Here is a 26758-nt window from a genome sequence, read left to right as displayed (position 1 = left end):
GTACTGAAATTATCACCTGTCTCAAACGACCCCACAGAGAAGTCCTCAAGTAGAAGGAACACAAGATAAGTATCACACAGAACACTATAAGGCTCCTTAGAGAAAAGACTCTCAATGTCTCAGGGAAGAAAAATGCACAGATCATTCTTTATTTACAGTAGAATATTTGTGAAGAGTAAGGCTACTACAAACTAAAAAATTCTCTTTGAATTTTTACGAGTTTCAAACATAACACTCACCACAGTAGAAAGGGGAAAGATAACCTACCCCATGTTCCCATCCATTAGAAGAATCGTGTTGTATATGTGAGAAAATATGAAGAGAAACAGAATTGTGCTGAAGAACATTGTCATCCATGAGCCATGATCCTCTCGAAACATTTTTAAACGGAGCAACTGACCTGCAATATAAGATATTATTAGAAATCAGTGTCCATCATGACTCACGATTTACACAGCTTTGCTTTCTTTTACGGACTCTCTCTTATCTTGCTATATTCTGAGCTCTTTGCCACAGAATTACCTTGGTGGGTCAAACGACTCTATTAATGTCCTTTCTGGTCCTTTGTCAATAAGTGATCATGAATGAAATCCAAGACAGCCTCCATATCATCCTGGAGCAAATAATACCAACATGAGTTAGGATAGTCCAGAGATCATTCATGATGCTGCACAGAGAACAAGAGGAATTAGGGCATGGCCCCCTGCTGCTTCCTGTTTCACTAATGTGTCTTTGGTTCCCGGCATCCTGAAACTACTTCGGGCAAATGGTAAAGACATTGCGTAAGTTCCACATAATTCCCTTTTGTTTCCATAAGCCCGCTCCCAGTAGGGACCAGAAAACAAAACCAAGGCAGACCCAATTGTTGAAGGTACGTGGAAACTTAGAAGGAAAAATCCACTGTCTGTCATAAGATCCAAACACAGCCTCACCCTCAGCTAAAACACCCACACCTGCATACAGGTCTGTGCACAAGTGTGTGGGTTGAAGGGTTGGGGAGGGGGCAGCATGTACACATTACAGAGCTTGGTGTGGCTCCCAGCAAAAGGTTATTTCCACCCTGATGCCTACAATTCCCTTTACATAGATAAATGCTAGGATTAGAAAGAACGTTAAAATGCAAATATTTCAAGGAGGGAAAATGTGTATAGAGGAATACTAAAATATTACTAATATCAGAATTAATGCAGAAACATTTCTTGATTTACAGGAGAGAAGAGAAATGAGAGCATTACTGTCCTGAAAGGTGAGAAAGATGACAAATGGTGGGAGTAAGAAACAAATGAACATAGGTCACCCTGGCTTCTTCTAAGATCAACTTTGTCTAGTAGGCTTATTCCCATTCCTGAGAAAGTTATCTAAGTAATGATAAGGGAGATGATACACATATATAAACTACAGTTAAAATAAAGTAAGCCTGAAATCCTATAATAGAATTTCTCACTAGAGAAAATATTCCCTTTTTATTCATGATATGTCAAATTTATGAAAAAGACATACATATTTCCATCTGGAAATTGTCTCTCTAGGGATAGACAGTAGCTCTCATGTAGGCTACTGAGGATAGAGAGAAATCTTTTAAGATTTAATTACTAAGTTTTTCTTGTACCTCACTTTTATTAAAATAGCACTTTAGGGGGTGTCTGGGTGGCTCAGTGGATTAGAGCCTCTGCCTTCAGCTCACATCATGATCCCAGGGTCCTGGGATGGAGCCCCGCATCTGGCTGTCTGCTCAGCAGGGAGCCTGCTTCCCTTCCTCTCTCTGCCTGCCTCTCTGCCTACTGTGCTCTCTGTCTGTCAAATAATAAATAAAATCTTAAAAAAAAAATAGCACTTAAGGTTTCATTTGGAAACCAGAAACATTACCCTAGCCAAAATTTTAAATAGAATGGGGGAAGAAAAGGAGATTTGGTTACATCATCTGGTTTCTTGGCCTGTGCAAGAGAAGCAAAGGGCAAATCTGAAAGTCAGGGGGAGTGTTAATTTTAACTCGAAGAAGAATGTGGAAAGCTCTCCTGTTGAAGCAAACAACGCTAGCAGAGCAAATTACAACTTTACAGAACTTGCTGATTAACTGAATTAACAGTTATGGAAAACCAGAGATCTGCAAGTCTCCACACTGTACATTGTCAAGAATGTGATAAACAAATATTAAGCACAGGATACCTGAGAGTAAAAAATCTCGTGCCATAAATATCATACTGTAAAGAATATTATTCATTGTTGAGCAAAATATTGGATGTGTTCTGATGATATGTGAGCCATGGTCCTAGGTACTCTAGAGATACAGCTGAGAGCAAGGCAGGAAGGTGTTTGAAGTCCATCATTGTTTGGGTGATTGATGAAAAGGTGATCTTATTTTAGACTCGGGGGCTGTCTTTGTTCAAGGTTCCCTTAGCTGCACGTCCTTTCAGCTTCAAACTAAGATTTATTTAATTCAGCAGTTTAGACTGAAGAACAGCAAAGATCAGCAATTAGAGTTCCTTGGAAATTTAAATGTGAATTTCCTTCTCAACATATGCATATGTCAAAAAAATTACTAATGGATGTACTTTAAAAGTCAAATCATAATGCTGGCGATTGAGGAGTGCTTTGCAAATAAAACATAGTAGATTAACTGTGCACTGGCTGAAATAACACAAAGTTAGTAAAAAGGGAACTGTGACAGTACCATTTATGCTGTCATTGCTAAGCTCATTGTCTGGCACTAATTTCAGTCATTAGAGTCATTAGAACAAAATGGCAGGTTAACATGGCCTGAAATTCACTTGCAATGCATAATAAAAGTGCTGCCATATATGAAGGACAGAACTGGTGTGGCTCCAGTGTTCAGTCAAATCACATTATGAAAATTCTCCATAACTTCCTTCAAGGTTAACTCACTGAGTGTCCATCCTATTGCTTGAAACACGTAGACATAGATTGCCATCAGTTGGCTGCTGGCCTAAGTGACTTCTCTTGCAAGCTAATCAAATCAGGAACCTCCGCGTTACCTAAAGATGTCACACAAAAATGGGCTGTCTTTGCCCTGTAGTATGACTGTACATTTGGTCTGCCTGGGACAACAGTGGCTAATGATTGTTGTCCTGACATAATTATTAATAAGGTCCCCTTCCTTTCTTAGTATTCTGGTTTGGGTAATAAATTATATGCCACCTTTTCTGTAGGTCACAGAATTCAAAATTTTTTTATTTTTTTATTTTATTTTATTTTAAGATTTTATTTATTTATTTGACAGAGAGAGATCACAAGCAGACAGAGAGGCAGGCAGAGAGGGAGAGAGGAGGAAGCAGGCTCCCTGCTGAGCAGAGAGCCCGATGCGGGACTCGATCCCAGGACTCCGGGATCATGACCTGAGCCGAAGGCAGCAGCTTAACCCACTGAGCCACCCAGGCGCCCTTCAGAATTTTTTTAAAGATTTTATTTATTTATTTACTTGACAGACAGAGATCACAAGTAGGCAGAGAAGCAGGCAGAGAGAGAGGAGGAAGCAGGCTCCCTGATGAGCAGAGAGCCCGATGCAGGCCTTGATCCCAGGACCCTGAGATCATGACCTGAGCCGAAGGCAAAGGCTTAACCCACTGAGCCACCCAGGCGCCCCACAAAATTCAGAATTTTTATCACACTTTCCCTTAGAGGAGTTTCAGGAAATAAGACAGTCCTTATAGGTCAACAAGAGAAAAAGGGCATTGCTGAGAAGGTGCATACATTCCTGACAAGGTCATAAGTGACTTTTATTTTAATCATAGATATGTTTGTGAATATAAGTGTATATTTATGTTAGTAAAATGTATCTTGGATTGTAGGGATGATCACATTTGATAAGGTCAAGGTAATTGGAAAATGAATCTTAGAACAGGCAGAAGCAGTAAGACAGTACGCAAGCCTGTAGAGGTGTCAGAAGACACAGGGACTAGCTGTTACAAATGCTGGTTCAAGTCAAGTGATGGGCCCTAAAATCTCGGAATCTTTCCTAGATATACAGGGGCTTTAAGGCCAATAACATGTTATAAAATTCTAACAAGATTAATGATCTAAAAACATATTAAAAAATATATAATGACCACACATATGTAGTGGAAAATTAGAAAAAAAAATAAAAGGCAAGTGTAATAGGGAGAATTAGGGGGAAACTGTTTGGTTTTTTGGGGGATTTTTGCCACGTGTTCTCATTGGCAAAATAAAAAGAAATATTTCCTTTCTACCTCACAACCAGACTTTTGTCCTATGTTCTGGGTACCTTTTGCTCAGGTGTGATTCTCATGAGGAGGCCTAAAATAAAGAAATAAACAATCCCAGAGGAAAAGATGTAGAAGTGTCTGTGCTTTCACACAAGAGATAGGGGCAGACCTACTCCTGGGAATTTGTTAAAGAAAGGGGTTCATTAGAGCAAGGACTTCTAGATTCAGAGAGAATACCAGATTTTAGGCCTCCAAGGTGAGAGAACCTCATTTGGATTTAATTTCATGGATGCTGGTGAAAGCCAGCATCAAGGCTCATGGCATTCCAAGTCCGGTAAGGACACTGAGCGCTAGCTAATCCTAACCCTAATCCTAACCCTAACCCTAACCCTAACCCTAAGGGCTATGACCAGTGGGGGTGATCACCAACTTCCATTAGGAACACAACAACCTGGGCAGGACACAGCTAGCTGTTGGAGGAGGCCATCGAGAGAACATGATCCCCAAGTGACCCTCAAGCCAACCTAAGCATTCAGAGGCTCCTGATCCTTTCTCCTGTTGTTGGAATGCACATTCTCCCCACCATTCCCAGGGTGGGAGCTGTTTTTAATGGCACAGTCTTGAGAGAGCAATGAATTGCTGAAACTGTCCAGACTGGCGGGAGGGGAGGGGTACCTGGGTGACTCAGTCATTAAGTGTCTGCCTTTAGCTCAGGTCATGATCCTGGGGTCCTGGGATCAAGCCCCACATCGGGTTCCTGCTCAGTGGGAAGCCTGCTTCTCCCTCTCCCACTATTTTCCCTCTCTCACAGTGTCTCTCTCTGTCAAATAAATAAATATAAATCTTAAAAAAAAAAAAGGAAAGAAAACTGTGTAGATGGTATAAGCAACTGAACTCAGTTGAGGCCTCTATATGAATTTTTAAGACTGTGGTGGGCAAGTATAGAGATTTACTTGCCTTGTGACCACTGAAGGCATGCCTTGTGTGTGTACTCTTGTTATTAAAACTGCCACCTCCCAACTGGAAGGTGCCTGACTCCTTCTTCGGTCTCTCTTTGCCCTCCATGCGTTGGGACAGGTGTCAGATTTTATTTGCGAAATTTCCAAGGTTGCAAACCAGCACCATCTTAAACAGTACACCATAGTGCCAAAGAGTGGGCCAAAGACCATCACCCAGGCAGCATTAGAAGAAGCAGGTTAACAGGTATATACAGACTGATGGATTTGTTTCCAGGACCCCTATAGTCTTAGGACTATTTGAAACTTTACTGATTAAAAAAAAAGGTAAGGTGATAAATTACTGGTATTATACTCTCTGCTCACCTTGGTAAGAGGAATCAGAGCAAGATTTATATAATATAGAGGAAAAACTGTTGCATTACCACATAAGACCCTGACCAGGAAATATAAAAGGACTAATGAAGGTGGCACTTTCCTCAAGAGAACTTTAAACTGAAATTAATACCACTATCCATTAAAGCTCCTGCTCCAAAATCTCCTATATATGATGTGGCCAGCCCTATGTACAATGTATATTTGCATGCATGTAATGGATACAAATGTAAGACAAATATGTAATCTACAACTCATTAAAATTTTTAATTTGTTGAGGTCAAAAGTGGTCAAAGTTGGAATAGCAGGCATTCGCATGCCATTACGAAGGCTCTTTGTTGCAAATAACAGAGAGGGAAGGAAGGGAGGAAGGAAAGAATAAACAGAGGGGAGGGAGGAAGAGAGGGGGAGGAGGGAAAGGAAGAGAAGAGAAAAGACAAAAACTAAAAACCAGCTTAAATTATAAGGAGTCTTTATTTACTGCCTTCTCATATTTTCTAATGAACATGTTTGCTCCTTGAAAAAAAAACTCCTCCTAAACATATATGTTCAGAAGATAATGTAGATTTACTTTAACTAAAGAAACAAAATGACTTCAAGCAAGGTTTGATCCAGCACTCAAACAATATAACCAAGGTTGGATTTATCTCCATTTCCCAGCTTGATTTCTTCAAGGTGGGGTACCGTCATAGCCAGCTCCTCCAACATGTTCAGACATACCTTCTGTAGTCCCAAGATGACTATAGCAATCCTGAGTAATATGTTTTCATCTTTGTCCAGGGAGGAAAACGTAATGCTTCTGCCCCACTAGTTCTAAGGAAAGTTATATGATTCACCCTCATTGAGCTTATTTGGGTTCTGAACCAATCACCACTGGCACAGTTAGGACAAGCACTGATTAGCAAAGTCTATGTCATATGCTAATTGTTAGAGTCAGGTTAAGTTAATTACCTAGTACTACATTGATGCACAAATGTAAATCAAGTACGGCAAATGTTGTTGAAAATGGCAGAACCATAGACGGAAGATCCCTGGTCCTTGAGTCACTGCTTAGAACAAAGATACCTGCTATGTTTCGGCTTTATATGAGTGAGAAATTCAATTAAGATGCACTCATTATATATTCTAGAGATTACCTTATCAGATATAAGATGACCAATGGATCAAAGGCCCAGAAGGCAAAAAAGGGAGAATAGAATCTTTATTTCCTAGTCTTTCTTTATATCCTTAGTACTCAGCAGACTATATCGTAAAATATCTGCATTAAATTAAATTCTGATGGACAGATTCTAGAAGGAAAATTAAGACCTGCCCACAAGAAAGGGTATACATTTTCCAAAAGGAAAATTCTGCAAGTAAAATACAGGGGAAAATATAGCTTGTTGGCAAGCTCACACAGCTCACACAGCTCAACCTCAGAACACCTAACACCCAGGACTTTGTATAATTCATTGTCTACTTGCGTGTGCCACATTCATCCATAACTGCAACACAGTGAGGACCATATTTGTCTTCTTCCCTACTGGTATACCATGGCACTGGCAGATAGCATGTCTTAGATAAATATTTGTCCAATTGCTAAATAATGAAGGGACACAATACCATATACAGCAACAGTGTACAAATGAACAAAAAAAAAACTAAACACATTCTACCATATGGCCAAAGTCGTGTATCTCTGCAGATCCGGCAATCAAACCCACCCTCTGTGCCACATGGAACCCACCAGTTCTTTGACCTTCACCTCCTCCACATTTTCTTGCTATCTATTAGCCACCTCCTGAGCTCTACTTCTTTCTATTTAGCATGAAAGTTCTCTTTCCCTATCTAACTCTGTTTCCTCAACACCCTCCCTTCCTGTGCACCCCATATTTGTCTTATGCTTGCCCTGCAAAACCCCAACTGATTCAACACTATAGTTTGCTTTCTCTGATTTCAGTAAACTGTGAAAAAAAGTTGCAAGAGTAGATTACTAAACCACTACATAATCACGATGCCAATTTCAGCAGCTACTGCGGTACTGCACATTAATAGTTTCCCGTGTACTTGTCGATCTCTTCCCTATTCTTCCCAGCATCCATTTCAAATTTTATCTCATAGCCCCTACTAAGCCTCTTTTACTCTCAGAATATGACCTTGGCCCAACTACAAGGAAATATTGATGCCACCAAACATGATTTCCTTCAACTTCCTGGTCACTCACATGCATCTGCTTATCTATCCTCACTTCCTTACCTTGTTTCTCAGAGGACGCAATGCTCATCTCACAAAAGGACCTACTTGTGTCTTCTTAAAACCATACCCTTCCCACTTTGGGGGCCTTGGTCCATCAGCCTTCCTTTCTCTCCTTTGTATTTCGAATCTCTCTCTCTCTCTCTCCTGGTTCTCTTCCCTCTGCCTCTAAAGCCTCTTAAGCCCATCCTAAAAGCAGTGCTTTCTTGACCCCATGTTCTTGAACTGTCATCCATTTTTCCTCCCTTGTATTCCAGATTTTGAGAAAAATAATACACATCATGCCCACTCCCGGAGATCTCACTTGCAATGCAAAGATTCTACTGAAATTGTTCTGGCAAGTGTTAAAGTGTTAAATTGTTTCCCACATTGCCAAATCCAGTAGAAACATATTGCCTGTTAACTTACAGGACATCTTGTTTGCATCTGACAGAGCACTTGTTCATGCTTGTCCATTTTGACACTAACTTCCTTGGCTTCTTGAATACCAAATATTCCTTGTTCTTTTTCTACTTTCCTGATTATTCTCAGTCACCTTTTTGGGCATCTCTTCCTCTACTTGTCCCATAAATGATGATGTTCCCCATGGTCCATCCTCAGTTTTCACCTTTCTTGTATCACTACATGATGTCATCCACTATTGTGGGTTTAATATCTGATATCTCCAGCATAAACTGTTCCTCTGAAGCTTCAGATGGAGTCACCTGCTCACTCTCCCCTGGAAAGCTCTAGTGCCAATTCAAACTTAGTATACAAAAATGTATTCCAAATCTCCACCCCTACCTCCAATCTGACCCTTTCTATCCCTAAATCCAATCCTATTTCTGAGTTTACCATCTTGTGATTTTCAGTGTTACTTAAGATAAATTCCATTCTTGGTCTTTTTTTCCTGCACATCTGCCATTTTGATCAGTAGTCACATTATTTTATGGTCTTATAACCATACCCTTCTCTCATAATTTGGGTTCTCATTACATCCCTTTGGGAATATTACAACAACATAACTGGTCTTCTTCACTCCAACCTTTTCCATTCCCTATCCAACCTCCATACAGCTAATAGATCTAACTGAAATGCAACTGTGGTCACATTGTTCCTTCACTTAAAATCAATGGTCATCGTTCCCCCATTGTAATTCAAGCTCCTCAGTGTGGTATAGAGGGCGTTGCTTGATTTGACCCAAGTTTTCCTCTCCTTTCTCACCATCACCTACTCTCCACTCTAGTTCCATCAACACCGAACAGATTTCAGCTTCTTATGCTCATGCTGAACCTCTGCCTGGAATACTCTACCTTCTCCAGCTGTTGACTAACTCCTCCATTTCCTACGGGCCTTAACAAGCAGGTCAGAGATGATCTCTTCTAAATAGTAATTTTCATTAGAGTCATAGCCAGAAAGAATTTATAGGAAGTACTCTTTCAAGAAGTAATAAGTTCCCTCCAGTTCAGACAAGAAAGAATGGCCACTAGCCAGGTATAGTTTAAAGGGTTGGATTACATGACTTTTAAGATCCTGTCCAACTCTAGGGTTGTAGGTTTTGTTTAGTCACTGAGAGATTACTGTAGTCTGCTCCCTCAAAATACTTTAAATTAAAAAGGGAAATCCTTACCTACTGAAAGAAAAAGAGAAAATGTTGCTCCTTATGTTTCCTCTATCATTGTATGTTTCCTCTATCATCGTATGTTTCCTCTATCATCGTATGCCTCTCTAGTGAGAATAGATAAATAAATAAAGTAACACGCTGATAAGATTCATTAAAGGCCAAGTTAATATTTAACTCTTTTTATGAGAACACTTGACAATGATGTAAATCATTTCTTATGTCTAGAATAAGACAATAAAGGATAAAAGGAAACTGGATCAGAGCATTTCAATATTAACTGAACTTCACTTCCAATCAGAATAAAATAAGTATAGGAAATATCCACGTGTGATTTGTGTTAATTTCTAGTTTATAGGAACATGACATGATATGAATTTTTTTTTTACAATTTGCTAATTGAAAAATGGCAACAGAATAAAAATAACTAAAATAAGACAATCCATGGATGGAACATCAAGAAAGAAAATTACCTAACAAAACACACCAGAATATCATCAGGGGGAAAAGATGTTCTACTTAAACAAATGTAGCATTATATGAAGTACAAGATCATAAAACTTTTGTACCCTAAGGATGCCATTCTACTAATATTCAGATCAAGTCTTGTTATTCAGTGTACAAAGAGAATTTAAAAAACGTTGAATAGATGCTTTTTCTTCACATTAAGAGTAGGAACTTACACATAAAATGTTTGTTATCACTGAATTTGAAAGAACCAAATATTAAGAATTAAAATATAATCCCATAGAATACTGCAAGTATGTATTATAATATGTAATTCAAAAGAGGTTCTAAAAAAAATAAAAAATAATAAGACTATGGTTAGTTAGATACCCAGCATAAATAATAGTGTTTTCATCCCTAGAATGTAACGTCAACTTCAGAAGTGTATGTATTACAAACTTTTAGTAAAATATATATCTACTAAATAAACACATGTTGACATAAATAATTCTCCACAGAAAATAAAAGTAATAAACTTTCCATTTTATTGAGTTGAAATATTTTACTGTAATAACATGGCTTTTTCCTTTAGAACATTCTTAGAATTAACTGACCTAAATTGCTTATTATTGCTCAAGATGAAAAAGTATGATCCCAAAATGAAAGTAAAGTATTCATTTATTATTATCTATGACTTTTCCTATTAAGGAAAAAATAGCTAATAATATATATACATATTGAATATTATAAAATTCTTTAATTGTAATGAAGTCAACTTGTTTTATATCTTCCAGACTTGTACAGGTGAAATCACCCTGAATAGCATTTTTAAGATCCAAACCCATCAAAAAAGAAAAAATTTATAAAATACGTTCTGAAATCTTAGAGGATGTAGTTATTATCACAATTTGTACTTCAAATGAGCAATGGGATAGAAAATGTAGCTCCCTATTCTTAAAAATATTAACATAATCACTATTATTAACAAATTTTTGTCATCATTATATTGATATCAGTTTTGAAAATCAATAATAGATTTCTAAAATAAGTTTTCATTTAATTTCAGGCATTCTATTAATCCATGTAAAAAGGAAACACTGAATTGGCAAGACTAATCTCCTATTGGCTGATCCATGGTTTGAAGCAATTGTAATCAATCACAGATAACTGTCCACGGGACTTGGACACTAGCTCCTGATCAGATATGGAGTAGAGGGTACAAGAGAGTCTGGTCCTCCCACAACCATAAATGCAAGGAAAGCAAAACCAGGCCAGAGGTGAAAATTTTAATATTTCTATTATTTGCTTTCATGTATCCAGATCTCCTTGACTCTTCCTTTCTATTTTGAACTTGGTTTTCATTCATAGTTTCCCATAAGTCCTCTGACTCTTTCAGACTGGTGTCTTGTACTTGCAAACTTGCTATTTTCTCTTCCCATTCCATTTTTAAACTTACTGAAGAAAGATATTAAAAATTCATAACAGGTTTCCACTTCCATATGTAAGACACGTGGAAATCACCACTTCATCCTAATAACAAGTACCAAGCTGAGGAGATTTTAAAATGAACAACTCTCCTAGGACCTATAAGAGAGATGAGGATACAGGGCAGACTACTGCCCCTCAAGACTGGAGAGACAGACAGGCAAAAAGAAGGAGCTTACCAGAGCAGAAACTCGCAAGTGAAAATTGCCTTGGGAATCAGTGCTGCGGTAGGAAAACTTGAACTGTAATAAACAAATTGCTAGAGGCTCAGTGTAGAAGCTAAAAACTTCCAGGAAAACACAGTCATAGAGGCCTTATATTTTTGTAATTTTTACCTCTAGAAGCTCAACCAAGATCCTATAGTAAACACTGGAGAAACCTGCTGAGGTTCTCTCTCAAGGTTTCTGACCTGGATGAAAATGTCAGCCTACTCTAGCCATCCTCTCCCAATTAAAGTGGCAAAGAGGTATTAAGAAGTACTTCTGAAGTTCATAATCCAGAAGTATAGTTTCACTAAAGACTGAGACCTAAGCATAGGACTATCGAACACTTCTTCTCCACCCCCCACTTCCTCACCACCACATTGCTAAAGCATTCCCCTTACCTGGTACCTCACGTTTAGTTGTCCAAAAATACAAAGAATATTAAAAGGAAAACAAAAAACAGCATTTGAAGAGGCAAAGCAAGCACTGGAAACTGACATAGCAATGATGTTAGAATTATCAGACCAGGAATTTAAAACAATGATTAATAAGCCAAGGGCTCTAATGGATAAAGTAGATAGCATGCAAGAACAGGTAGGAAATGTAAGCAGAGAGATGGATTTCCTAAGAAAGAAGCAAAAAGAAATGTGGGAGACAAACACTGCAACAGAAATTAAGAATGCTTTTGATGGGCTTACTAGTAGGCTAAACATGATGAAGAAAGAATCCCTGAACTTAAAGACATCTCAACAGAAATCTCTAAAAGTGAAAATTAAAGAGAAAAAAGACCAAACAAGGTAGAAGAGAATATACAAAGTCTATGGGACAACTAGAAAAGATATAACATATGTGTAACACGAAGACTAGAAGAAGAAAAAGAAAAAGGAACAGGAGAAATATTTGAAAAATAGTGACAGAGAATTTCCCTAATGTTCAATATCAAATAACAGATCTGAGAAGCTCAAGGAACAGCGAGCAGGATAAATGCAGAACAAAACAAAATTCTCCATTTAGGTATATCATTTTCAAGCTACAGAAAATCAAAGACAAAGAAAAAAAACCTTGAAGAACCAGAGGGAAAACCTTCCATTTTGAGGAACAGTGAGTGATAAGAACTACATCTAACTTCTCAAAAAACATGGAAGCAAAAAGACAGTGGAGGGAAAGATTTTAAATGTTGAGAGAAAAAATTCACTAACGTAGAATTCTATACTTTGTGAAACTATCCATTAAAAGTAAAGAAGAAATAAAGACTTTCTCAAACAAGTAAAAACTAATGGAATTTGTTGTCAGTAGTCCAGCCTTGCAAGAAATGTTTAAAGAAGGGGTGCCTGGGTAGTAGCTCATTCAGGTAAGCATCCTGATTTCAGCTCAGGCCATGAGGTCAGGGTCATAAGATAGCTATGGGTAGTAGCTCATTCAGGTAAGCATCTTGATTTCAGCTCAGGCCATGAGGTCAGGGTCATAAGATCCAGCCCCGCATCAGGCTCTGCCCTCAGCAGTGAGTCTGTTTGAGATTCTCTCTCCCCTCTTCTTCTGCCCCCTCCCCCTGCTCGTGTGCTCTCTCTCTCTAACATAAATAAATAAATCTTTTTTTTTTTTTTAAAGGAAAAAAGACATGTTAAAAGAAGTTCTTTGGAGAAGAGGAATAACTATAGGTCAGAAACTCAGAACTACCCAAGAAAGGATGAGTATCAAAGACAAAAGAAGTGAAGTTAAAATAAAAGCTTTTTTTCTCTTTTAATTGATCTAACAGATAAGTCTGTTCAAAATAATAATAGCAACAGTGTATTCAAGTATGTCTATATCTCAAGAAGCATATATATATGCTTCTGTATGTATATATGTATATATGACATGAAGGACAGCAATGACAGAGGGACAGGAGAAACAATTAGGATTACTTTGTTATTACAAAGCACCCTACCTATAAAGTAATATAGTGTTATTTGAAAGTGGATTGAATTAGTCGTAAATATATACTACAAACTCTAGGGCAATGACTAAATATATTTTTAAATGCTAGCTGATATACTAAGGAAATAGAGAAAATGGAATCATATAAAATAGTGCCCGGTTAGGCAGTATCAGAGAAGCCTGATGTAAGGCTAATGTAGCCCCACTACCCTGCTTCTGAGTATTCTATCTGAGGCACCAGAAAGGGCAAGGTTTTGCTTCTCTGCTTGGTAAGCACACAGACTATCTCAGGGCCTGTGTGAACATCAGTGCCCTTTCCCCATTCTCCTTTTTGCATAGTTCTTTCCCTCGCTATTGTGGTTCCCTTATATGCATGTTGATCATACGTCACTTGAAGACTGAAGGTGTATCTGCTGGTCTCTGGAATTACTTCTCTGTGCTCTGCTCTCCTCTCTAGTACCTGCTCTGAGTTCTGCCTCAGCCTCTCCACACACCCAACTCTGTCTCCTCAACCCACAGAAATGCCAGCCTCTGTCTGATGTCTTCCTTCCTGCATGGAAGTCGGGAAACTCTCTCCAGGAAGCGAGCTGGGGTAACTGTAGGCCTCACTTGTGTTAAAAAATAAAGAAAAGATCTTAAAATCAGGCAGTGAAGTCAGATTACTTCAAAGCAACATTCATACTGACAGACTACTTCCCCACAGTAACAAAGCATGCCATAAAACAGGGCTTAAAAGTACAATCAACCTAGAATTATGTTCCTAGTGCAAATATCCAATATAATGAAGGCAACTGTTTGAAGGCATCAAAGAGCAAACAAGGCAGCCAAGATTTAAAGGGTCAAGATCCTTGAAGGTAGGGGCGCCTGGGTGGCTCAGTGGGTTAAGCCGCTGCCTTCAGCTCAGGTCATGATCTCCGGGTCCTGGGATCGAGTCCCGCGTCGGGCTCTCTGCTCAGCGGGGAGCCTGCTTCCCTCTCTCTCTCTCTGCCTGCCTCTCCATCTACTTGTGATTTCTGTCAAATAAATAAATAAAATCTTTAAAAAAAAAAAAAAAAGATCCTTGAAGGAAGAAAAATGAACTAAATGAGCTGCTTTTTCCCTAGGAAGATTTGCTGATTTTCATTGTGGGGCACAGGGACCACATGGAAAACCGTGACTTAGAGTTTGAGGCAGTCCGAGTGGGTCAGACAGACAGAAATTCAAATTCAAGGTTTCCAATATAAACAAGACATGAATAATCAAATATCAAAATATCAGAAAAAGGGAAACCCCAAAAATGAGCCCAAACATCTAACATAATTCCCCACAGAGCATTTGCTGACACCTAAACTATGTAGGTTAGAGTTCAAACCAAGCAAAGAACAGCTGATAAGAGAATAAAAATAAGTATAGATTTTAGCAGTCTCATGATTCTTAGGAAACAAAAAATGGAAATCAGGAAGTAGTAGAAGAACTGTGAGCAAAGTCTGTGGTATCAGTTATGACACATGAAGGACTATACCCTAGAAGTAAGGACAAACCAGAAACAGACCAACCCAAAGAAAGCCTGAAGCCCATTTTTATCTGCTTACCAGGAGAAAATTAAACTTTCCCTAGGGAAGATCATCATGAACCTCTAAAGGTTTTCACATATTATTTCTGATATTTAAGTTAAAAAAAAAGAAGAAGAAGGCATAGAAGGAAACAAGACAAGAGAAGTTACTAAAAACCAAGAGGGGGAAAAAAATATAAACAGACTCATTGATGATGAACATACTGCAGTTCTAAGACACAGAAGTCAAAATAACTATAATTAATATGGTCCAGAAAATAGATGAGATTATGAATTTTACCAAAGAACCAAACACTATTTTTGAAAATCAACTGGAATATCTAGACCTGAAAAATAACAGAAATTAATAACCACAGATTTAATAGAAGTTACATATGTACATACTATGTGATTCCAGTTATGTAAATTTCTAGAAAATGCAAACTAAACAGAACAGTAATTGCCTAAATGTGTGAAGGGATGGGAGAAAGGGATTACCAAAGCTCATGCAGAAACTTTTATCTTGATTGTGGCAACAGATGGGTACATATGTCAAAGTTTATAAAACTATATAGTCATATATAAATAAAACTATATATAGTTAAATATATATAGTATGTCAATTATACCTCCCAAGAGTTACTTAAAATTAAGATAAAATAATACTATCTTTTAGGATTTAAAACACATGGAATTTAAACTTAAATAGATCAAAAGATAGCAAAAGTCAGAGTTAAAAGCTGTAAAGTTCTTGTAAATTGTTGGCAATATTAATTAAAGATAAACTACAGTAAGTCAGTTATGTGTTTTACTTTCCAGGATAATCACTAAAAGAATAAAAATATGTATAACTGACAAAGCAATAGAATGAAAATATATATATAAATATTAATAATTTATCTTTATATAATATATTAATTATTATACAATTATTTTAATTATATAAATATATTAAATTATATAATTTAAATAAATAATAATTTATCCAAAGAAAAGCAAAGAGGAGGAAAAAAATAACTTAGGAAAGATAAGGCAAACCAAAAGCTAGCACAAAACAAAATGCTAGATTTAAACACAAATATATTGGTAATTAATAAGTGAAAATAGACTAAATATTCCACTTAAAAGACAACTGTCACAAAGATTTTTTTTTTATTTTCAGAAAAACAGTATTCATTATTTTTTCACCACACCCAGTGCTCCATGCAATCCGTGCCCTTTATAATACTCACTACCTGGTACCCTGACCTCCCACCCCCCCATCACAAAGATTTTTAAGAATTTTTAAAGCATAAAAATTGAGAGAGTATATCCTCTATATACTTTTATTTAAAAACCTTCTACAGGTTGCACTTCAAGGAAAATAAACCTGACTCCAGAAATGACCTCTATAGATATACCTGAGACAAAAAAGAATGGTGAGAAAAGAAATTGATCAACATTATCAAATCTAAACAAATATCACTTGTATAAAATAATAAAAATGTGAATGTCTACTTTGTGGGTTAAAAAAGAACTAGAATACTGAACAACAATTTCATATAAGTAAGAGGAGGTTGATCTAGTTAAAATGTTCTAAGGAATTTGGGAAGTAATTAAGACACTGGTTAGCTGGAGACATGCTAGATTTTTAAATATGCATAGTAAAATCACAAGGGTAGCCACTAAGGGAGTGGCCATTGAATGCATGACTTACACACTAAATGGAAGTGTACAAGAGGGATAGAAAGATGAAAGGAAAAAACAAATGAACGAAATTCAATCAGCATCTCCCATCTAAAAAAACTGCTCTCTAATTCCAATGCCACTACAAAAGAAAGTCTGAATAAAAGGAAATACCAGACTTAAGAAGAAGAACAAGAGAATAAACTCACAGAATGCTAAAGAAAGATGGTAAGAGCAAAAATATAAATTGAATTGAAGGTAAAAATAAAATATAGACTATAAACAACATAAAAAAACTGTTTTATCAAGTAGAGAAATCTTTGACTAATGAAGAAAAAGGAAGACACTAACATGTACTAGAATTATGTTTACTTGAACCTGAAATTCAGATGTGATTCATTTTTTCTCACCCTGAAATTCATTGCTTATGAAAATATTTCTCAAAACAACTTAAGCATTGCAGTTCTGAATTTCTATACAAGAAGAGTTTAGAAGAAGCAATCCAGCTGAAAGTGGGGAAAAGAGTGTTGAATCAAGTTATATAGCACTTTACGTAAAATGTTGGAAAAAAACAATTATCCATAAATGAGAGGGATATGCCAGTAAGTGTTTAAAAACTAAAGCTCCCTGGGTGCTTCTACTGAGTTTTGGTAAGAACTTCACACTGCCAGTTTTGAACCGAATTACTCCAATGAAGTAGCAAAGGTTCCTTAACGTGCTGGCATTGAATAAATCCAACATGTATGAAACTAAGTTCTAGACATAATATGTTTTTATAAACATACATTTAATGAGTCTCTAAGATTGACAATTTTATAACTTCATTATCTTTTCCACACGTATTATTTACATGACTGCTGAAAGTACTGGGGATACATATTCAACATACACTGTGTTTTGCATATGTGGCAGGTGGCTGGTTTACACCTAAAGCTGGGATTTAGACAGGTTTGATGAATTGAAAGAAAAAGTTTCCAATATTTTCAATAATTTACTTTCTTAAAGTATTCTGGCTGGGTATAAAATAAAATAGGCAAAGCAGTATTGTATCCAAAGCACACAATGATACATATAACAGTGAAGCCCAGCCCATGGATCCAGGCCTTAAGACTTACAAGACATAGGAACATACCCTTTGGATATTTAGGAATAAAATACACAATTCAGAGGAGCAAAAAAGATTTTTTTTCCCACTTTTAGGTGAAAATAAGTACAAGCTGAAGTATGAATGATTTCATAGAGTTCATTATTATTTTAGCAGCTTAAGCCTTTATAAAGTATGGTAGTTAATCTCCAAGATGGCCCCTACCAAGTCTCACCTCTTGCTAGTCATCCCACATGTGGTAAACTCCCACAGTGAATTACAACTGGTCTACATGACCAATATAATATAGGTGAAGAGTGACTGCCAAGGCCTGGTTTTGAAAGGCATTGCAGTTTCCACTTTGTTCTCTCTCTCTTGAATTGCTCATTCTAGGGGGAATCAGCTGTCATGACTTGGGGCAATTAAGTTACCCTATGGAAGAATCTCCATGGTGAGGAATTGAGGGTCCAGTCAACAGCTAGCACCGGCTTGCCATCCCGTTTGAGAGAGCCATCTTGGAAGAGAACCTTCTGGTCAAGTCTATACATGACTGTAGTCTTACCTAATATATTGACATTAACCTCATGAGAGATCCCAAGGCAGAACTGCTTCAGTTGCTTCCAAATTCCTCACCCAGAAAAACTTTGTGAGATCACAAACACTTATGCTTATTTTAAGCCTCTGAATTTTGGGATAGTTTGTTAAATAGCAATAAATAACGCTAGGCTCTGTAATTATTCTGAAAGCCAATAGAATGAGCCATGGAAATAACAAAATCTAACATGATATATGATATTTAGAGAAAAGATCAGTGACAAAATAGAAATAAAGTAAAATATTCATAGTATAAATACTTACTTTACCTTAATAAGATGTTTGACATTATGATGACAGAGCAAAAGAGCCTTTGTGAAAATTACCTTTCACAGCATGAAAGCCTTTGAAATAACTGAAAAATTTCAAAGGGCAAACTTTGTGTAGTAAATGTCACTAATGATATTTTCCTTTGATCTCTACTATAATTCACATATGCATCATATTTTCCCCATATTTTATATCATTTTGGTCAGAGTTTTGATGCCTATATTACTCATAAAACAATGGATACAGGAGTTATTTTAGATGATTGGTGTCTATGCAAACTAAATGAATAATAGTAAATGAATAATAGTACATCGTAATTTAGATGTTAGAGTTCTTTCATCTGTAAGCACGCAGGCAATATTGCTTCTGTGTTTTAATCTACTAAAACATATAACTTAGCTCAGATATAGAAAGAATAAACAAGCAAAACAAATAAGGAACCACAACATACTCTGGATGGCCAACAAACTGTATTTACAGAAAAGAGATAAAAATACAAAACCCATTAGAATGCTTGAATTGCTACTCTTAACCAAATCCTCTATTTTATTTAGTTCTTATTTAAAAGACACTTCTATGTCTATTATATAAAAGGACACTTATGTGTCTATTTAAAAGACACTTATATGGTGCATGGGTGGCTCAGTCAGTTAAGCATCTGCCTTCCAGCTCAGGTTGTGATCCTGGGGTCCTGGGATGAAGCCCTGAGTTGGGCTCCCTGCTCAGCAGGAGCCTGCTTCTACCTCTCCCTCTGTTCCTCCCCTTTATTTTTTAAAAATAAATAAAATAAGTGAAATACAATTATATAGTATTATGGTGTCCTAGGCTATATTATAAGTGTTTCCTTAAAGATTAACATAACATAGTTTTCAATGGCATTTATTTATTTATTTATTTGAAAGGAAGGGGGAGAGAGAGAGTGAGAGAGGTATGCAGCAGGGGCAGAAGGAGAGAGACAATCTTAAGCAGGCTTCTAGCCCAGCTCAGATCCTGATGTAAGGCTCCATCTCACAACCCTGAGATCACAACCTGAGCGGAAATCAAGAGTTGGAGGCTTAACCACCGGAGCCATCCAGGTGTCCCTTGATTGCTATAATCTAGTATCTAATATTTATACAGTATAAATTATTTTTCCATCAGAACTATATTTCTCTGTGACTTACTGTTGAATATTACTGATATTTACTTTTCTGTGAAGAAAGCATGAAAAATCTGTCATTAGAATATTGGTATATTCCTCAATACTTTTAATTCAAAGAACTGTCTATCCTCAGTTGTTATCCATTGTCGTGTAACTATGATGCAAAATGAAATTGATGACTTTTAGAGTATACTAGCTTGTCATCATGACAGAAAAATTGTAAGTTTTTATTTATTCAAGTATGCAAACCAGGAACTTCAGAGGGATCAGCAGGAAAATCATTCCAGATATAATCTCATTTGAATTGTGCTCTTGTACTGTTTTAGAAATAGTTATCTGCCAGTGCCTGGGGGAAGTCATAACTTATGATGTGTTGGTGGTGAATATTATTGTAACAGTCTGGATGCTACTATGGTTTATCATTAACAGATAAAACAGTGATACCTACTGCAGGGGCACATTGGGGATCAGTGTCATATTTATAAAATTGCCTATGTGTGACCAGCTACCACCCTAGCTTGCACAACAAATACATGAGAAAAAAATTTTTTTAGAGAGCTGTTAAATACAAAGCATTAACTGAAATGTCAACTGTTCCTTATATTAAATATGATGGGATAAATCCATTATAACTGATCATACCATTTTTCTAATCATCAAATAATCACAAGAGGATTAACACTGTTGGGGGGAATGTTTATTCCCTAATCCGGGTTGTTTCCTTTCAGAAAACAGGGAATGCTCCATCAGTTATGTTATCCAGAACCTTTCTCCACTTGCAGGGGAGAAGAGACTTATGTGACTGAAGAAATTTTGAAGAAAATTGGTGTGTGTGGTTTAGCACTTTTTCTCTAGAGATCAAGTCTCTCCTGGAGGGCATTCTAAATTCTGCTCTGCTCCTCAGGGGGAGGCGTGTCAGAGCAGTATTGCTTGAGGCTAAGGAAGCCCATTTAATTATGGCTTTTAGTACAAAGGTGTTCCTTTGCCTGTAGATACAAGCCACATTCTCCAGTACATATTCTTTCAGAATATAGATAGTATTTTGGTCTCCATAAACTTCACTTCTATCTCATTTCTTTATTTATGTAGAACTTGTGCAGAGAAGAGGGGTGCTTCTTATTGGTCCTGCCAAGACTTAAAAACATCACTGATGAAAATAACTGGACATTCCACAAAAAGACAAAATACAACCATCCAGACACTTTCATGTGTCCCAATTTTTATACTCATGCAAACTACCTAGATTGTTGGAACTTACGACAAAAAGATGCAAGAAAATGAGGCAAAGGTCAGGTTAACAAAGTAGCATGGCCTGAACACGGAAACCTCAATGCAAAGGTTATTTCTAGATGAAGTAGAACACAATAATAAGAAAATGTCATGCTAACATAAATTCACCCCATGTATCTCTCTGTTGTAATGCCTCTGCCTTACAAAAATCACACATTTCCGTCATTAAGTATAGTTAAACCAAAAGCACAAATGAGGACTAGATTTGCCTGCATGTTAATTTCCCATCCAGGAGCACTACTCTCCATCACTATTAGGAAGGCTTCAGGGATGTCCTATTTTCTAATATGTCCTTTAGTTCCAACAAAGAATTAGAAATAACTGGAATTCATAATCAACCTTTACAGACAATTAAGTTACTGCTCCAATCTCTAACTTCATGTTCCTTCTTACCAAGAGCATCCATTGCATGAGACCAAGGAAAAGGAGAGACTAGGCAAGTGTGTTGAAAGAAGCTGAAGTTTATGTGACATATTTGGCTTACTGGTTAGATCCAATAGAAAGACTCTATTGCACTTTTTTTCTGCCCTGCTGACAAGAGATGCTCTAGTGTTGGAAATCTGGAGAAACAAAGATTTAGAACTATCTACAGTAGAGTTGAGAAAGAAAGGTCATGGTGAGCATGAGAGTAGGCATCTGGGGGACCAGGTAACAGCCATGAAGAGGCACTCTCTGAATTACGCTTTAGAAAATAAACTTAACACAGGAGTGCTTGGGTGGCTGGGTGGGTTCAGCGTCCAACCCTTGGTCATGAACTCATGGACGTGGGATCCAGTCCCACGTGGGGCTCCACACTCAGTGAGGGAGTCTGCTTGAAGATTCTCTCCTTGTGCCCCTCCTCCCACTCATGCTCATGCTCTTGCTCTCTCTCTTTCTCAAATAAATAATTAAATAAATCTTTAAAAAAAGAAAATAAACTTACACGAAGTTATCTACATTGTAAAGAATGAACCTTTAAATGCTGCTCAAATAGCCCAATGGCTTAAATGGTCTAGCTTTAAACTGGCATGATGGAAAACAAGGGGAGAAGGGGTACAAAGACAGTTAAAGGGTAAAATCTGTAAAATTTAGTAACTGATAGCCTGTTGAGTATAAGGGAGGGACAGGCCGAGAACAGCTTCAGTTTCATGCTCAGGAAATCGGACAATAGTAATGGCAGCAACAGAAAAGAGGAAGAGGCAGAGACTGTTGGGGTGAGGGATGCTTTGGAGGAAGGACTCTGCGATTGAATCTGGAGTTCCAGGGAAATATCGGAATGGAGAGGTCCTAGAAGACATGGAATATTATGAGTGATATAATGGACCTGGAGATATAAACTCACCTGCGTCAGTCCAGAGCTAATCCGTGAAATCTTGAGAATTAGTAAAGTCAACAAAAGAAGCATAAAGCAAGAGAAGAAGGGAATGAAGAGGGCTAGAGACACACACTGAGATTTTTAAATGATAGAAGCAGCCATCATGCAGCTTACTTAATAATTGTAGGAAACTGGAAGTTAAAGAACTAGTAAAATAAGACCAAGGGAAAAAAAAAAAAGAAAGAAAAGAAAAAGAAAAAAGAGAGAGAGAGAGAGAACAGAGAGATACAGTAAATAATGTTTATCATGGAAATCAAATAAGAAAATATCGAGCAAAGGACAGTTTAACAATATTAAATAGTATAAAAGCTAAGCAGAATAAAGAAGAAACAAGGATGTGGTGTGTGGGTGGTCAATTGTGACTGAGGAAGTGCTTTCAGAAACATGGTGAAAAAGTTAAAGTAGTTTTGAGTGTTAGGTACTGCAGACAGTGAGGGAACTCAGTTTAGAAGATAGGATGACTCCCAGTGTTTGAAGGCAGGCATGGAGTCAAAGGCAACAAGACCCACTTGTATCAGGCAAACTTCAAATTAGTTTTTAAAAAAGAAAGAAGGGCGCCTGGGTGGCTCAGCAGGTTAAGCCTCTGCCTTCGGCTCAGGTCATGATCTCAGGGTCCTGGAATAGAGCCCCGAATCGGGCTCTCTGCTCAGTGAGGAGCCTGCTCTGCCCCCCTCAACACTTCCACCTGCCTCTCTGCCTACTTGTGATTTTTGTCTTTCAAATAAACTTAAAAAAAAAAAAAAAACTTTAAAAAAAAGAAAGGTGGAGGGTGGGGAACGCATGGATGGCTCAGTAGGTTGAATGTTAGAATTTTGGTCTCATCTCAGATCATGGTCTCGGGGGGTGGGATCGAGCCCCATGTCGCGCTCCATGCTCAGTGTGCAGTCTGTTTCAGATTCCCACTCCCTCTTCCTTTGCGCCTCCCCCTGCTCGTGCTCTATATAAATAAATAAACAAACAAACAAAGATCTTTAAAAAAAAAAAAAAGGAAAAGGAAAGGAAAGGAAAAAATCCCAAGGAAAGGGTCTAGAGCCCAGGAAGCATTTATCTTGAAAAATAAAATCAGAAGTAGCTTCCAATTAATTAATGAACTACTAAGCTATACAAAGCTATCCAAAAGGATTAACAGGGTGAAATAACCTTTTGTTTAGGCAGTGATTTTCAGATGCAACACTGAAAAGCTTTGCTGTTAACCTCTGTTAACAATTTGGTGACAAGTTAAAAAAGGAGTAAAAAAAGAAGTATTCAACATCTTTGCAAGAGATGTTCTACAAGTGGAACAAAAAAATATGATGGCTGATGACACAAAAATCACCATGAGCTTTAATCGGACTAGACCAGACAGAGCAGGCATAAAAAAAAGGGCACTGTCACTAATTTTTTTTTTAAGAAAGAAAGAAAGAAAGCAACGTTCAGGCAGAAAGATGTCCCTCTAAACAGCCATAATCACGGCACTGTGCTGAGGTCCTACGGTAGCATGTAGACAGTATTTTTGTCAAATAATGTGAGTATGTCTGACAGTTATGTTCTATCACAGGCTCTGTCCTTGATGATAAGAGTAATCTGGAGGGGCAGGAATAGAAACTGAAGGATCCCCCCTATTCACCAGAGAAGAACACGGAGATATCAATCTCACAAACCCGCGTGGATGACTCATTGCCACAGGCCAGGCAACTGGAATAGAGATCAGAACAGAAATCTAAATCAACCTCAACCAGGCAGGCAAGGTCTAAAATTACAACCTAAGTCTACACAACTAAATGATAGCATAAGGGCATCGCTGAGATTACTCCAGCTTCAACATTCTATAAGTTTATAAACCTTTATCTTTCTTTTTGCCTGATAAAAATCAAAAGAAACCTAACATTAGAAATAAATTTAACAACTGGTTTGAAAATTCAGGTGAGAATTACAAAACCTCCCTGGTTTTATATTAGCCCAGGAACATAAAAAGAAATTAAGCTAATGACTATGGCCATATGTTTATGCTATGCATGATGATCAGGGTGAGGGCTCAGGAGACAGGCAACTAAGGTTATATCCCGGTTTCACCACTGCCCATTGGGGTGACCTACAGGCAGCTATGTAGCCCTTCCTTGCCTGGGTTTCTACCTATCAAATGAGGGTAATAACATTACCATATCATAGGACTGTTGTTAGGATTATGTTGTGATTTATATAAATCACTTACTCAAGTGAATGACATGTTATGTGCTCAAGGTGAAATACTATTATTTTATCACCATATCAATAATTCAGATTTGATCTCTGCATGCAACCCATCATACCCACAATTGGGCACATTAGTTCTTAACTAAAGGATTTCATAGAATTTGAAGGGTGTTCTAAGAAGGTGAGACCTTGACGTGGCTCTGTCACAGGAGAGAAGGATGGACCGAGGGAGGAGCACCAATGGGGAGCAGCCTCTAACACTGAGACTGTAACAGCGGAGAAGCTTAGATCTATGTCAGGCCAACAAGAAATCAGAAAGAGCCAGAGCTCTTCAGTAAATCTACCTGGCTTATGAGTTAGCTGCTTCGATGCTAGGGAATAGATGAGTCTAGTAACGCAGTAGAAAAGTTGCCAAGAGATAACTGTCTATTTTTTTAGCCCCAGGAGCTAGAAAGATCTCGAGCACCATCTAGACCCAGCAGCTGCATATTCTGGCAGTAGTAACTCAATGACAGTTGGCTGTATTTGTCTTTCTGACAGTGTAGAAAGATTTACAGACTAAGATGTTCATATCAGAGTGAAGTAGACAGCAAGATAAAGGCAGCATACTGTGAACATCCTAAATGTTCAACCAAATATCATGATAAAATAAAGTGATAAAATCATGCAGCCATAAGATGTATTTATAAATGATACTTAATGTACTGGAGGGTGGAGAATCATAATAAATATTGAATAGAGAGTATAAGTTCATATTTTTAAATATATATTTATATGAAAACATCAAAATAGTAACAGCAGTAGACTCAAGATGGCAGACTTACAAGAGAATTTTTTCTTTTTTGAACCTTACCACATCTTCTAAACTCTACATAACATTCTTGTCTTAGCTTAATAATTAAGCAGTATTTTTTTTTTTTTTTTTAAGAAAACCAAGAGGAAGGCATGAAGTCACTGAGAACATTTAGCAGTGAAGACCAAAGGGTTGGAACAGGAAATCCCTCCCTCTCTCCCTTGCATTTTTCTCCCTCTAAGCTTCTCCTCTTCTGATGGCCATAGAGACAAGCATTATCAGGTTGCCCAAAATACAGCCAGGGAGAGGAAATGAGTTAGCAGTGGCCATGTATTTATCCATGTATTTACCCATCTTCACCCTCTTCCCACCATTATTGACCATAATGGCCATAGCAGTCTCCTCTGGACCAAAAAGGAGAGCTTACTTAGCATAGAGCTGAGGGAAAGAAAGGAGCAATGTCTGCAGTAGCAACAGTGAAATGTGGTTATCTCCTCCCATCCCAAAGAAGTATCTTTCCTTTCCCTCACCTCCTCCTCCACATAAGGACACCATATATGCAGTAAACACTCCTGGATTTTCCCCTTCTCTCTTTCTTTCTCCAATGACAGGAACTGTGTCTGTGTTGTTCTCCACTGAATTTCTAGCACAGGGCTTGGCACACAGTAGGAGTTCGACAAATATTTGTGAAATGAAGGAATTAGTTCATCCAATCACCACGTTAGACTTAGAGCACAGATAAGGAAGAAAAAAAATGAGCTAATAATCCAGAGGGAAAATGAGGATTGGTCATTGGCCCTAAGATTCTTTGGAGACCTGCAGGTCTAAGAGGGGGAGGAAGTATGACGGAGAGAAGCAAAACCAAAGCAGAAGACCAAGTTTACTAACACAATTTGTTCTCCATAGATAAATGTCCCTAGCAGCAAGCGCTTCAAACCCATCCATTCCCCAACCACCCTCAATGTCCCCTGGCCCCTCACACACTGATTACACATCATGTAGATCAGGGCTTGCACTTAACTGACTACATTTGCCCAGAGCCTTTCCTATGATCCTTTGTCTACACTAGAATACATCAAAGAAAATAAGGAAAGGAAAAAGCACTTCTTTTTTTTTTTTTAAGATTTTTATTTATTTATTTGATAGACAGAGATCACAAGTAGAAGAGAGGCAGGCAGAGAGAGAGGGGAAGCAGGCTCCCTGCTGAGCAGAGAGCCCGATGTGGGGCTCGATCCCAGGACCCTGAGATCATGACCTGAGCTGAAGGCAGAGGCTTAAACCACTGAGCCACCAAGGCGCCCCAGAAAAAGCACTTCTGCTTTTTACATCTTGGATTATTTATATCTAACATCCCAAAAACATATGGGAGAATTAAGTCTCCTGAAATGCATTAATATAAACAGAAAAGCCCATGATACCTTTTGTCCTACTTGACAAGATACATTTAATATTCAGTCACTAGTAATAC

At 37.6% G+C, this 26758-nt stretch overlaps 1 protein-coding gene across 4 annotated transcripts in view; it reads right to left on the bottom strand.

The window, feature by feature from the left end:
• Window positions 1–26758, bottom strand: part of TMEM117 (transmembrane protein 117) — a 476788-nt gene that overhangs the window by 388244 nt on the left and 61786 nt on the right. For 3 of the 4 annotated variants that reach the window (XM_059404805.1, XM_059404806.1, XM_059404807.1), the window contains exon 3: window positions 268–400. The exons of the other annotated variant lie outside the window; for it this stretch is intronic. In XM_059404805.1, the coding sequence (XP_059260788.1) occupies window positions 268–400 (133 nt within the window). The remainder of the gene's footprint in view (window positions 1–267; window positions 401–26758) is intronic. 4 annotated transcript variants of the gene reach the window in all.

The sequence above is a fragment of the Mustela nigripes genome, chromosome 6, assembly GCF_022355385.1.
Source record: "Mustela nigripes isolate SB6536 chromosome 6, MUSNIG.SB6536, whole genome shotgun sequence".
NCBI lineage: Eukaryota > Metazoa > Chordata > Mammalia > Carnivora > Mustelidae > Mustela > Mustela nigripes.
The sequence above is the reverse complement of the archived record's forward strand: the minus strand, read 5'-3'. Positions and strand labels throughout refer to the sequence as shown.